Source organism: Labrus bergylta, chromosome 23, assembly GCF_963930695.1.
Source record: "Labrus bergylta chromosome 23, fLabBer1.1, whole genome shotgun sequence".
Lineage (NCBI taxonomy): Eukaryota > Metazoa > Chordata > Actinopteri > Labriformes > Labridae > Labrus > Labrus bergylta.
In genome coordinates, this window is record NC_089217.1 from 10,098,155 (window position 1) to 10,111,636 (window position 13,482).

General features: G+C 40.6%; 1 protein-coding gene across 1 annotated transcript in view; it reads left to right on the top strand.

Annotated features, from left to right (window-relative positions):
- ahcyl2b (adenosylhomocysteinase like 2b) overlaps positions 1–13,279 on the top strand; it is a 43,295-nt gene extending 30,016 nt beyond the window's left edge. The window contains exons 3-17 of the mRNA XM_020639506.3: positions 1,487–1,630; positions 2,172–2,272; positions 2,377–2,479; positions 2,657–2,751; positions 3,019–3,125; positions 3,545–3,661; positions 3,798–3,861; positions 4,968–5,056; positions 5,149–5,219; positions 6,531–6,625; positions 7,274–7,372; positions 8,406–8,474; positions 8,655–8,733; positions 9,409–9,529; positions 10,281–13,279. Of these exons, the coding sequence (XP_020495162.1) occupies positions 1,487–1,630; positions 2,172–2,272; positions 2,377–2,479; positions 2,657–2,751; positions 3,019–3,125; positions 3,545–3,661; positions 3,798–3,861; positions 4,968–5,056; positions 5,149–5,219; positions 6,531–6,625; positions 7,274–7,372; positions 8,406–8,474; positions 8,655–8,733; positions 9,409–9,529; positions 10,281–10,287 (1,361 nt within the window). The 3' untranslated portion in view covers positions 10,288–13,279. The remainder of the gene's footprint in view (positions 1–1,486; positions 1,631–2,171; positions 2,273–2,376; positions 2,480–2,656; positions 2,752–3,018; positions 3,126–3,544; positions 3,662–3,797; positions 3,862–4,967; positions 5,057–5,148; positions 5,220–6,530; positions 6,626–7,273; positions 7,373–8,405; positions 8,475–8,654; positions 8,734–9,408; positions 9,530–10,280) is intronic.
- The last annotated feature ends 203 nt before the right edge of the window (positions 13,280–13,482 follow it).

Below are 13,482 nucleotides of genomic sequence, written 5' to 3' on the forward strand. Positions count from 1 at the left end.
GTCCAGAGCTAATACCATATCCTTTGGGGGTTCTTTCACTTGAAGTTCATAGTTACTGTAGCATAACACAGTTGACCATGGAAATGTTTTCATAGTTCTAGGAGCTGTTGGGAACCCCCCCCCCCCCCCTTTTTTTTTTTTATTGATTATTGTTTCAACACTGTTTCCACACTATGAACTGTTTTAGTTTCTAGAACCACGTTTAGAGGAACCTTTTAAGCTCCTGCTTCAGAGTAGGTTCTCTCTCACAAATGGCAGTGTGAATGCAGACAAAGAAAGGTCCCGATGGTGTGTCGTTTTCCCTAATGTACAGTTCCCCTTCAAAACGTATCCAGAACCGTTTGGTCTAAAACACCTATAGACAACATAATAACTGACACAACATTTAGGTTATGTTTAGATGTTCAACATTACAGCTCAAGAAGAGAAGTTCAACTGAGGAGCAACATATTCAAAGTATTCAAATATTCATATTTTTTTTACTTAATAGCAGCTTCATCTTATTTTTTTACTAATGTTTTGCTCATAAACTGAAGTTGTGAGGTTTAATCAATGACAAGAAATGCTGTTCTGCTTTCTTGATGAAACCAAGTATCAGCTACAAACATAAATAAGGGGAAGTGGGATGGGGAGAGGGAGTGGAGGAGGGATAAGGATGCACGAGCATGTTGCCAACCCGCTGACATTGAGGCTGTGATGTTCTTTCTTTGTGGCGTCGAGGCTGCTGTGTGTCAGAGTGCATCATCTCAGTCCGGGCTGATAGGTGTTGCTGGCTGAACCAAAAATGTCCCATCAGTACTTCAACTCCAGATCTGCTTGGCTGGAGGCTGTCTACCCTAAAAAGAAAAAAAAAGAAGATCCCTGTGTTTGATCCCTCTAAGACAGCAGATATGTTTAGCCGCATCAGCAAGAACCCGCTGAACCCATTGATCCCTGTGTTGACCGGGGGCAGTGGTCCACTTACTGTCTTGACATACGTCAAGCTCAGTTATTAAACACTTAAGTGTCGGAGAAATCCTGTTTCAACCTGTTAAAGAAAAGCACTACATGTTGTTGTTTCAACATTCACTGTTTGGGTAGCTGTAGGTCACATAACAAGATCTACATGTGAATGGTTGTTATAGAGAGTTATAGCCGTTCATCTTGTTTTCTTTGGTAGATGTCGGGGTGACTGTGGTCTTCTTTCATACCTGCCTTTCACTGTGCGCCAGCTGTTCCGGGTTAAATCTGAATCCATAAATTTTGCCTGACTCTGAAGTACACAGGGGGCACTTGTCTATAAGATTTGCACACAGATAAGCCCAGCAGGAAAAAGTCCCATTCAAAGCTCATGTTGAGTGAGTTATGGCTTCATTCAAAAAACAGCGTCAACTTACTGCTACTAGCTGAAGCCAGCACCGTGGAGGGCAAGATTTTCTTTCTTGCCTTTTTTTCTGTACAGTATGTTTGACACACTGACAATGCGATTGTATATTTTCTCTTCTAGCGGCGTCATACACAGACAGCTCTGACGATGAGACGTCTCCTCGGGACAAACAGCAGAAGAACTCCAAGGGCAACGGAGACTTCTGCATCAAAAACATCAAACAGGCCGACTTTGGGCGCAGGGAGATCGAGATCGCCGAGCAAGGTAAGTCACAGCTACAGAACCACGCCCTCAAGTCCACCTCTATAAAGTGAGCAGCAGAGGAGATTTTAATATTCAGTAGTTAAGAGGATTCAACAGGGTTCAGGAAGCTAACTCAGGGTTTTAATTGTACGATACAGACCTGTGATTCACTTGCTTCACAGACATTATTAAAATATCACGGGTAGAGTAATACAAACATGACGACATGCATTCAGAGTGTGTGAGTCTGCCTCCTCCACACCGCCGGGTGGCCATATGTCCCCTGCCTTCTGCAAGTGACAAACACCATTTAGGAACCACCGCATTAACACACATGATTCACATCATTCCCTAATGACTTCACTGAACATACAGAGAGCCTCATCTGCATCCTGCAGGCTACATTCACACACACACACATCACTTAGCATCAGTAACTCCTTCAGCTGCATGAGTTTTTGGATTTGTGTTGGAAGGATTTAATCACAGAATTCCTCGGCCATCCAGCTCATTCTTCTATCCACTTATGAGTTTGGTGTTGTTGTGATTCTCTTCTTTTCAGAGATGCCGGCCCTGATGGCTCTGAGAAAGCGAGCACAAGGGGAGAAGCCCCTCGCCGGTGCCAAGGTGGTGGGCTGCACCCACATCACTGCCCAGACTGCTGTGAGTAAATGAGAGACTCGCACACACTCGCAGCCAAAACGTCCGGCAGTTTTCCTGCAGAAAAAAAAAAAAATCAAACTTGACTGTCTGGTCTCCTCTCCCAGGTGCTGATGGAGACTCTGTCAGCTCTGGGCGCTCAGTGCAGATGGGCCGCCTGCAACATTTACTCCACCCAGAATGAAGTGGCAGCTGCCCTGGCAGAGGGAGGTGAGACTGTCCTGGGGCGTTCCTTTGTGTTACACCTGCCCTTTTCTCTCCTCCTGCCTTCAATATTCAGATTCTTGCAGACGCTCTCTCTTTCACATCATGCCATCCACCTGCAGATTTCCCCATTTCTCGCTTCCTCCCTACTATGCATTAAATACTTTTTCTGTCTCTTTCTAGGTTTCAGTGTATTCGCATGGAAGGGGGAGTCAGAGGACGACTTCTGGTGGTGCATCGATCGTTGTGTCAACGTGGAGGGATGGCAACCCAACATGGTAGCACACCTTCAGTATAAATAGCGCTTATTTCAGCATTAGGAAATGATTTATTTATCCTGCAGATCCCACTGGTGGTACAAACATCTGCTCTCAGCTAGAGCTTTTCAAACAGATTTTCTTTTTTACAAGGTAGAAGTGAAATGAGGATACAGTACAAATATATGGTTAAACGGATACAGAAAGAATAAACACAACACTATTGGCAACTGCTCAACCAATCTGTTTTTCCTCCATGCTTCTTCTTTTGTCTTAATATTTTCTCAGATCCTGGATGATGGTGGAGATCTGACACACTGGATCTATAAAAAATACCCCAACATGTTCAAGAAGATCAAGGGCATTGTAGAGGAGAGTGTCACCGGTGTGCACAGGTGAGCCTCGCAGCATGCAAACATCCTGACCTTTGTTTTGTTTTCTAAAGGTTGAAAAACGGTACATTACTTTAAATAAAACCAGTTCCCTACATTGTAAAGGAGATATCGTACATGCTTATGTCTCCTTGAATTACCATCCAACAGGCCTACATACAAACACATATATACACACTCTCTAATGCAGTAACACTGCCATCTAGTGGTGAAATGAATACTTCCATAAAGATAGTACTGTGATTGCAGCAGTGCAGCTCTGCTTCAATGTGTCAGTAGAATGTTTAATTAGACCAGTATAAATGAATATATATATATATATATTATATATAACTTCCAAATGGCATTATTATACCAAATTGCATGGTTAACACACACAAATGTTAGACATTATCTTTAAGTTGTTTTGCATGTGTGCTAAGGTTGTACCAGCTGTCCAAGGCAGGAAAACTCTGTGTTCCAGCCATGAACGTCAACGACTCAGTGACCAAGCAGAAGTTTGACAACCTCTACTGCTGCAGGGAGTCCATCTTAGACGGGTATGTAACTTATTAACTTTTTACAAGCATTTATCTCTTAAGGGCGGTTCCCCCACCCCCTTCTCCTCTCCACTCCAAACCGTTTGAATACATATGAGGCTGCCCATGAAATAGTTTTTTTTTTTTCTGTCCTCAGACTGAAGAGGACCACCGATGTCATGTTTGGAGGCAAACAGGTGGTGGTGTGTGGATACGGAGAGGTAAGGCTGACACTTTCACAGAAGTGTTTAAACTCCCACACAATGCTTTTAACACGGAGACCTCAATGCTGGAGCGTCTACTTGCTGAATCCACATCAGAGGAAATTACACGACATGTACTACAATCAGATAGGAGGAGACTTTTTTAGCAAATGTTGGCAAAAGTGTCCACGATCACAAATTGACAATTGTAGGGACACACAACAAAGTATTTTTGCCTAACACTAGAATATTAACCGCATATTTATTTGGAATCTAATTGACAAACTGGACAAATGTTCATAATTTAAGCCGACCAAGGCTCATCCAATTTCTTGGCTACATGCAGAAATGCCTACTTAAATATGAAATCAAAACATACAATCATACTGTGTAAAGATGATTTGTTTCAGAGAGTTTTATCGAAAGGAGGGATTTCTAGAAGTGGTCAGGGGTATGTGAAAGATCTCAATAGGAAAAAGAGACATTTTAATTTGGAAAGCAGATACAGGTTTTGTGTTTTGATCGCAAACAGACACTAAAATAAACCAGTAATAGCAATGATGTATACCAGCTATGATCATCTATCTGCACAGTAAACACCCTTTACAACCTGAGTCAGCTGAAGCATCTGAACACAACCTACCACTGTGACTTATTCAATAGAGTGCAATCAAACAAATATAATGATGTTTAATTCTCTATCCTTTGCTGTTCATATGATTACAATTAGACCAGTAAGGGTTAATAAATGGGTACTGTAGATCACCTGACAGACGCACAGTGTAGTAGGGATGAAGCACCTCACAGTATCATATATATATATATATATATATATATATATGTGTGTGTATGTATGTATATATATATATATATATGTATATATGTATGTATATATATATATATATATATATGTATGTATATATATATGTGTATATATATATATGTGTATATATGTATATGTATATATGTGTATATATGTATATATATATATATGTATATATGTATGTGTCTTGTATATTTTATTGCCAAACAATGACACAGCCTTCACCTAGCATCAGTGTGTTCCCTCACTTAATGAAAGAAGTCTGTCTGTGTGATAATAATATCCTGTCTGTCATCCTCAGGTGGGAAAAGGCTGCTGTGCTGCCCTCAAAGCAATGGGCTCCATTGTCTACGTCACAGAGATCGACCCCATCTGTGCCTTGCAGGCGTGGTAAGATTCAGCTTGTCCGGTCTCGGGCCTCGCTGCCTCAGTTGACCTTTGCGTTGGTCTCATGCTCTCCGTTGTCTCTCTTCTTATTGCAGCATGGACGGCTTCAGGCTGGTGAAACTGAATGAAGTCATCAGACAAGTGGACATTGTCATCACCTGCACAGGTCGGTCCAAGACACCCTCCCTTATTCTCTTTATCAAGAAAAATCTTCCCTTTTTTGAATGATGTTAAATTGTGTTCAGAATTGTTGGATTGCTGACTAATCATCACTCAGCAGCTGTACTCAGATTTGTCCTGTCAGCTTTTGTTTTGGGACATAATCCACAACCAACAGTGCATAAATAAATCTGGAAGGTGATAGACATGACATGGACAGTCAGTGCCGCTGCTCTGAATATCTGTTCAGTCATCCTGAAAGAACACTGACAGTCATTGTCGTCAGCGTCTGACAAGTTCCTAATCAAGTTCCCAGCTCAGCAGCCAGGGAGTTGTCCTGAACTCTTAATTGGAGCAGAGAATCTCTCGTCTGTCTGCTTCACTGCCAAATGCTGCTGGCAGGTCCGAAGCACAGAGCCCCCCTTTTAAGGGCGACCGCAATCGGACAGAAGAGATAATAAAAGGATAATAAGTTAGAAGAAGGAGGATTGGATTTGTGCAGGATTTTCCTAATGAAGTTGCTGTAAAATGAATAGAATGTGACAAGCATTAGCTCTAATAAGACCATGCACTGGTTGCTCCATTATGGGCGATTCATTAGATCCCCTGCAGCAACATTCAGAAAGCTTGTTCTCATGCTCTAACGAGGAAAAAGTAATGTCAATCAGTCAAGTTAACGAAATGTTCTTCCTCGCTGAGAAAGCAATCTCTAGTGGCCTGTCTACCTTCCACTGTCGTTATGCTACTGCTCTGTGCCTTTGACTTGCCCCATGTCAAATTCAGTTTTTTTTAATTGAACCGTTTTTGTTTTACTAAAAGTGTAACTTTACCCAAACAGAGCTGCTGCTAAATTATAGAAGTCCTTCAGTTTAAATCAAATGCCAAAACGTAATAGAATAAGTCATGCAAACAAATCTACCTACAGATACAAATAAAGTCACCTGAACCTATAAGTAACAGGAAGTTAAAGATGCACTCCGACAGGAGGAACTCTCTACTTAAATCACATTTTCAGACTTAATTACCTGGGCTAAAAGGAGAGATTGATGTAAATAAAAAGTTACAGACTGTTTCCCCTTCAGGTCACCATTCAACTTTCTTTCATTTATAGAGCTTTCACACTTGCAGAAAACTCTTTAAAAAACTGTGTGAACAAATGTAAATTATATAAATATTGTCAGGAGTGCATAATGTGAAAACAGCTCTTGTTTCTCTCTATTTCACATTTGTGCCTTCTCCCATATGGAAACCGTTTGCTAAGTTGTTTTTTTTGTGTCGATATATTTCTTTTCCTTAATCATGTGTCTCTCTCCATCAGGCAATAAGAACGTGGTGGTGAGAGAGAACCTTGATCGCATGAAGAATGGCTGCATCGTCTGCAACATGGGACACTCCAACACTGAAATTGATGTGGTCAGTCATACACCTGCAGCAAAAAAAAACACTGAACAGACCTGAATATCAAGATTGAGCTGAACAAACACCAAAAAATAACAGAAGCTGGAGTCAGCATTGTCAGCAGTTGTGATGTTAGGGAGTCTAAAACTGAGTTAAGCATTGTCTCCAAAGCTTTCATTACATATTCATAATGAAAGTGATGACATCACTGCTTTATTCTGATGGTATAATATTCATAAAGACTGATGTGCTGGTACAGAGTGTCTTACAGTGAGCGAAGCTTTAACATACAATCAAGTCAGAGAAATAAACAGCAACAGGGATTAGATTCTTGGTTCACTGATTGTATTCTCCTCACCATGAACCAGTGGGACAGAAGTGCCAGGAATAAAAAAAAAAAAAAAAAGAATACAAGAGGATTGAAAGGATTATTTAAAGCATTCTTCAGAATGAGTATTAGAGGAAGGAAGGAAGCAGTTTAGACCCTGGTGGAAGCTGTGACTCACTTCTTAGAGTTCTACAGTCCTGGAAAAGACCAAGCATACTGAGTCAACTCTCAGCCTCCTGATGATACACCGGCAACAGCTCTGCAGGAATAAGATGTAGAACAAGTTTAAAAAAAAAAAAAAAAAAAAAAAATGTTCTGATGATGTCATCCTGTAGGCGAGCCTGCGGACTCCTGAACTGACCTGGGAGAGAGTTCGCTCTCAGGTGGACCACGTCATCTGGCCCGACGGCAAGAGGATAGTGCTGCTGGCTGAGGTACACACACAAATACTTTCTCCCACATTATCACTGGCAAACAACCTTACCCAGAGAACTCTGGACAACTCGCATCAGGAGAATAAACTACAAATTCCTTATTGGATATGAGACTTTGAAAATAAGCCAAACACTCCATTGACTCTAAGTGATTATACCTCTAATACTGTAACATTAAGTCAACAGATACATTTTTGTATAAAATGGTATTCGTCACACAGACATACATGCACAACCCTGAAAACAAACATTACAGGTTGAGGCGGGGTTTGTGGTGGTATGTTACAAGTCGTGACAGGATTAGGGCACACCGACAGGGTCAGTCAGACCGCCCATTGATGCCTGCTCCTGTTGATGTTTGATCAGGTTTTAACCACGCCAGTAAAGATCAGCTCCTCCATCCTCACCTCTTATACCACCATCATTACTCTAGGTTTAGATGAAGAAAACAAAAACACTCAGCTTCATCATTCAGTATTTCTGAGACAAAGAAAGATCACATATCTGCTTGTCTTTTTTAAATTCATACTCATATCACACACTCGTGCATTTATTCATCTGAATTCTTGTCAAGCTCAGACAAGATAGTCTGGACATGTACAGTAATGAAACTAGAAACAGAAGCGTATTCCTAATTCATCTCAAAAGATTGTAAGTCAAAGGATGTGTAGCACACACCTGACCTTAGAGCCTTTTTGCAAGTTTCAATTCTGCTTTTTATTCCTGCAACCTCAATACAGTCATTCTCTGTTCTCCTCACAGCAGAGTGTTTTGGTTTAACATACTAACCACCTCATTTTCTGCTTCACGGGGGATCTCTCTGTTACCCTCATCGCAAAGCAGAATTTCAGACAGTGAAAGCAGTTTTAATCATTTGACTTTAAAATTAGATTTCTTTCTTTCTAACATTATCACAGCCAGACAGCTCATCCTGACATTCTGTTTTTTGTTTTTTTTTACTGTAAAGATAAAACCAGTGTGCATTTCAACCTGATGTTTATTAAACCCTTTGTTGCTTCTTCTTGCTCTACAGGGTCGCCTGCTGAACCTCAGCTGTTCCACTGTGCCCACTTTTGTGCTCTCCATCACCGCCACCACCCAGGTCAAATGGAGGAGCTCGTTGTTTTTTTTTCTCCTTTTCAATTCTGAATACGACTTGTCTTGTTTTATGATCCAGCTTGTGTGCATTGCTCTCACTTGTTTCTGTTTATTGCACTTAACGTCGTAACAAGAAGTGCTTGTGTGTGTGCGCCTAAATGTGTATGAACTTGTTTTCCCCCAGGCGCTGGCTCTGATAGAGCTCTACAACGCTCCAGAGGGACGCTACAAGCAGGATGTTTACTTGCTGCCCAAGAAGATGGGTAAGATTTCTTTCAGCTCAGAATGCATTAACACTACAACAAAGGCTGCTCAATTCATGACACCAATATACACAATGAATGCCAACACAAACACAAACATAAGTAGGCGCCAAGCAAGGAGATGGCGGCAGGTTTTTTTGCCCCCACCAGACAGCTCGGAAGTACTTTCATATGTTCAGTTCAGGGTCGTCTCCCTGGGTAGCGTATCATTCACAGTGGAATAAGTTCAGCGTGTTTAAATGCATACACACACTGTCTGTGTGAGAGCGTACAGCCCACAGCTCGTCTGCAGCATGGCCCGTCGCATTTCTCAGCTTTTCCCTGGTGTGAGAGAGCAGAGCATGCACGTAGAAAAGATAAACAGAGAGCCAAATGTAGGTCACACTGTCAGTGATTACTGCTGCTGCTGCGCACACTGACAGGAAGATGATGGAGACAGAAAAGGGAGAGGACTGCGATAAGGACAGGAGGAAGTAGAAACACACAGAATGATAAGAGAGGAAAAGGCAGATGGAGAGAAAGATGAAGATGGTGCAGAGGAAAGGCAGATTGAATGATGGTAAATCCTCAAGCCTTCATACGGCATCTCTTCCTCTACTCATTTTAAATGATTCATCAACTACACAAGCCTGCCTGCTGAATGATGACATGTCCCTCCTTTCTCTTTTCCTCCAGATGAGTACGTGGCCAGCCTACATCTCCCTACATTCGACGCACATCTCACAGAGCTGAGTGATGAGCAGGCCAAGTACCTGGGCTTGAACAAGAACGGGCCCTTTAAGCCAAACTACTATAGGTATGACAACACTTCCAACACAGCAGTCTTACCTTAAGTGGCTCAACATATAGTCTTAGGTCAAACTACAAATACCAAAAACTCCTGAATCAGAAGTAGTAAGTTGCCTACCTTAAATTATATTCTTGATATGAACAAAATTTAAATCCCAAGAATTAAACTTTTGAAATCTGTGTGATACAATCAGATCTTCCAAAAAGCAAGATGTGCATTATCAATCCATATCAAATGTCTGTCACAGCTATCTTTTACACTGATGTGTTCCATTACTAATATAGTAGTTTTAAAGGAAAGGGAACCGTGAACTGTTGAGATTGTTTAAGGCTTGTTGTGGCACTCGTAATGCTTTCTATTTGTAGTTTCACTTTTCTACCTCTAGGTAATGTGTGAAGCATGTTCAGATTCTCATATTTACACACAGTCTTTAAGAAGAAGTTGAAGTAGAATAAATGACACGCTGTATGTGGAAGTGTTCTCGCTCACTCAATACACACATCTGTGCGTACACACTGTTGTTAAATGAGGGCCCTGGGTTGTACCTACTCCTCGAAGGCAATGTTAGCTTGCTAATTTTAGCATTTTGCTGACAAGCTGCTGTGCCTAGAAAAGCCCTCACAGACCCTGCGACCATGACGCGGACTTTCTCAATCTGTTTTACTCCATAAAGTCATAAAGAGTTGAGTTCTCATTGCTGCCTCACCTTAAGAAGCAATCTTCCCTAACATTCAAACGTTCTCTCTTTCTCCTTCAGGTATTAAACCAGTGTTGGGAGGGACTGAAGAATGCAAATACTCCATGAATGGCACAGACTCAGAGGGAGAGGAGGGGGACGAGTAGGAGGGGGAGGAGAACAGTTGGAAGGATGGACAGAATAGTCAACACGCCTGCTTTATATTTGGGTGGGGAAGGGGAGGAGCTCTGACCAATCCGAGGGGCGGAGGGGCGCGGTTTTTCCTGAGCTTTTGGCAGTTGCTTATTTATTCAAGTTCAACAACAATAATGATCACATTAACCCTGCCATTAGCTGGCTCTCCCACATCTTTTTTAGAAGATGCTTTACTTCCCTTCCACTTGTTGTATCACCGCCATCGTCTCTTTCTCTTTAGGCGCTCATTTGTGTGTCAAGTTGTATGTTAGTCCTCCATCCTCCTTACCCAATGCCAGATCTTTTATTGTTTAACTATTAAAGATGAAATTATTGACGCTAAAAATATATATACTTTATAAAAAAAAAACTTGATTAAAAAAAAATCTGTGTGAATGAAGATGATCTTTGAAGATTTAGTGACGGACATTTTTTCCTGTCCCTTTTTTGTTGTTGTCGTTGTCTTTCCTTTTCTACCTGTGATTACATTTTCTGTTTTTATTGTGAATTATTGCAAGGGGGTGGGGTTAAAACTAGAGGGAGGGGTTAGGCAGGATCTCAGGGTCCAATCATATCATGTCTTTTTATTTGATCGTTTCATCGAGATTCACCGTTGTGTCTGTTTTTAAACATTTTTTTTTAATGCATCCTGTCCCTTTGAATCAGCCTGTAGTTTGTCATTTTGTAGTATGACTGGATGGTGACAGCCTGTCACTTAAAGCCACAGTGAAACCATCTCAACGGCTGCTGCTTTCTTAGGCTTTCAGGTGCTCACATAGCACAAGTGTTTAAGTAATGAAAAGTATTTCAAGCTAGCGAGAACTAGCCTTTTCATTCCATTTTTCCTTCATCAAGAATGACTATACTGTATTAGAAGCATGGCAGGTTGTCAGATCATTACAAGGGGTATACTGTATATTAGATATTTATATTGAAATTAAGATTTTTCTATCTTTTTCTCTCCTGCACCATCTAATATTGTTAATTTTTGAAAAATCAACATACGTTACACAATAAGCAATTCAATGTTATAATGATAAATGTAATAAATGTACTCGAACCCTCTATTTGAATACTGTGACAGAACATATTGAAAGATACCAAATGTGCAGCAAAATGCTGCCAGGCAGGTACTTCAGCAGAAATCTTCAACCAGGTCCTAATTAAAAAAAGTCATGTACTTTAACTTTTACTGTACTTACCACACACAACACAACCCAGTGGTACTTATTAATTTTACATCACATTTACCTTCTCAGATCAGAGACATGAATGGTATTTTTCATCAAGCCCTATATATTAGTCTCTTCTCCTATTCCTAAAAGGCTTGATATTACTGGTGTAGTGAGCCACACTGTAACTGTCCTCTGCAGTTTGTCCTGAACTGCCCTGACAGTGTAAACTAGAAAGTCCTGACAGATAATTCCCCTGACAGCCAAGTGCGTCCTGCCGCTTTACCTGCTCTGCACCTGATCCAATCAGATTCCCTTTGTTATCCTGCTGGGAGATGCTGCCAGCGCTGCTCTCTGAGAGGGATCAAATGCTTTAACACATGCACACAGTAGCTTATTGTTTGGGCTGAACATTTACTGTACTGTTATTGTACAACACACTTGGTCATAGAGGAAACGGCATAAAAATCTGTAGTTTACTGGTTAAAACACATACTAATGTTGACTCAAAAATCCAATATAGCTTCACTTTTCATGCAATTTTAAAATACTATTAGTATTGTAAAAATAAAAATACAACATTAATACCAACCAAAGTCTTTGAGGGAATACCTAATTCACTTTCTTAAAATTGAAGATGTTGAGCACCACACAAATGTCTGGAAAACAAATGTTAAATCACTAGGTTTGCTTAGCATACAGCTAAAATGGTAACATACTCACTCTAAAGCTACAACATATAAAATATAACATTTATAATCTTGAAAGATGTTGGTTATGGTGATTGTGTTACATTTGGAAAGAGCGTGGCCAATTGATATCGGCTGCTGTCAAGCTTTATGCTAAGCTAACAGGCGTGTGGCTAGAGCCTCATATTTATCGTATAGACATGTGTGGTATCAATCTTCTCATCTCTTGACATCCAATCAAAGAGGTGTAATGTCAAAGTTGTCATGTGGTTAAAATAAGACATTTTACACAGTTTTTTTTCTGATTACCTTTGTGTATGCCCGTAAGCCTCCGATGATAAGATCCTACACTGTGTCACAGCCTATAGAACCTCATTGTCCCACATTGTTCCCTGCCAATGTGTTTGCATTGCTGTCTCCTCGTGCTGATGAAATGTACACTTTTGAAATAGCGTGACCTGTTGTCAGTATCGTACTTTAAACTGTTTGTTTTGAGTCTTATTTTTCCCCTTTTAAGTGTGAATGTGTGTTAAAGAGAAAGTGACATCATACAAGAGCGGAGGTGATTATAAATGTTGTGTGTGCGTGTGTCTAAATGTCTTTCTGTGTTTGTTCACATCTTTTCTTCTTTTTTTTTTGTATGCCATGGTTGCTTCGTTAACAGCTGCCTCAGGTTCCTAGCCTGTGCGTCAGGGGGAGAAACCAGTTTTTTGTTTTGTCAGCCGTAAGCTGACCAACACATGGGTGGGCGGGGGACGACACCAGCATCATATATGTATATACAAACTATATACATACATGACAACCTTTAAGAGTATAGGAAGGTGAAAGAAGACTCAACTCCTGTATTTATTGTTGTAAATCCTCATACAGTGCAAACTGGCAAAAATCTCGAACATGTTTTAAGTTGTCTAATAAAGAAAAATAAACCCTATGTTTAAATATTGCAAGTGATAATGGTAGATGATGAGCAATAATTTAAAACATTCTGTAATCTTAATGAATAAAGATGTAAAAAATTGTAGCTATTTTGAGTGTGTCTCCTTGATTTCTACAAACACAATTAAGCCGCTAAACCAACTTTGTCCTTATGTAGCTGTTTGATATATGTGGTTCCAGTCTGTTTATAAGGGGTTGATTTCTGGGTGGTTGTATTTGTGTGTAGGGGGAAGGGGTGGGGTGGGGTAGGGGGGGGGTTCTTATGTGTGCAGCTGCTGAGGCCTGTCA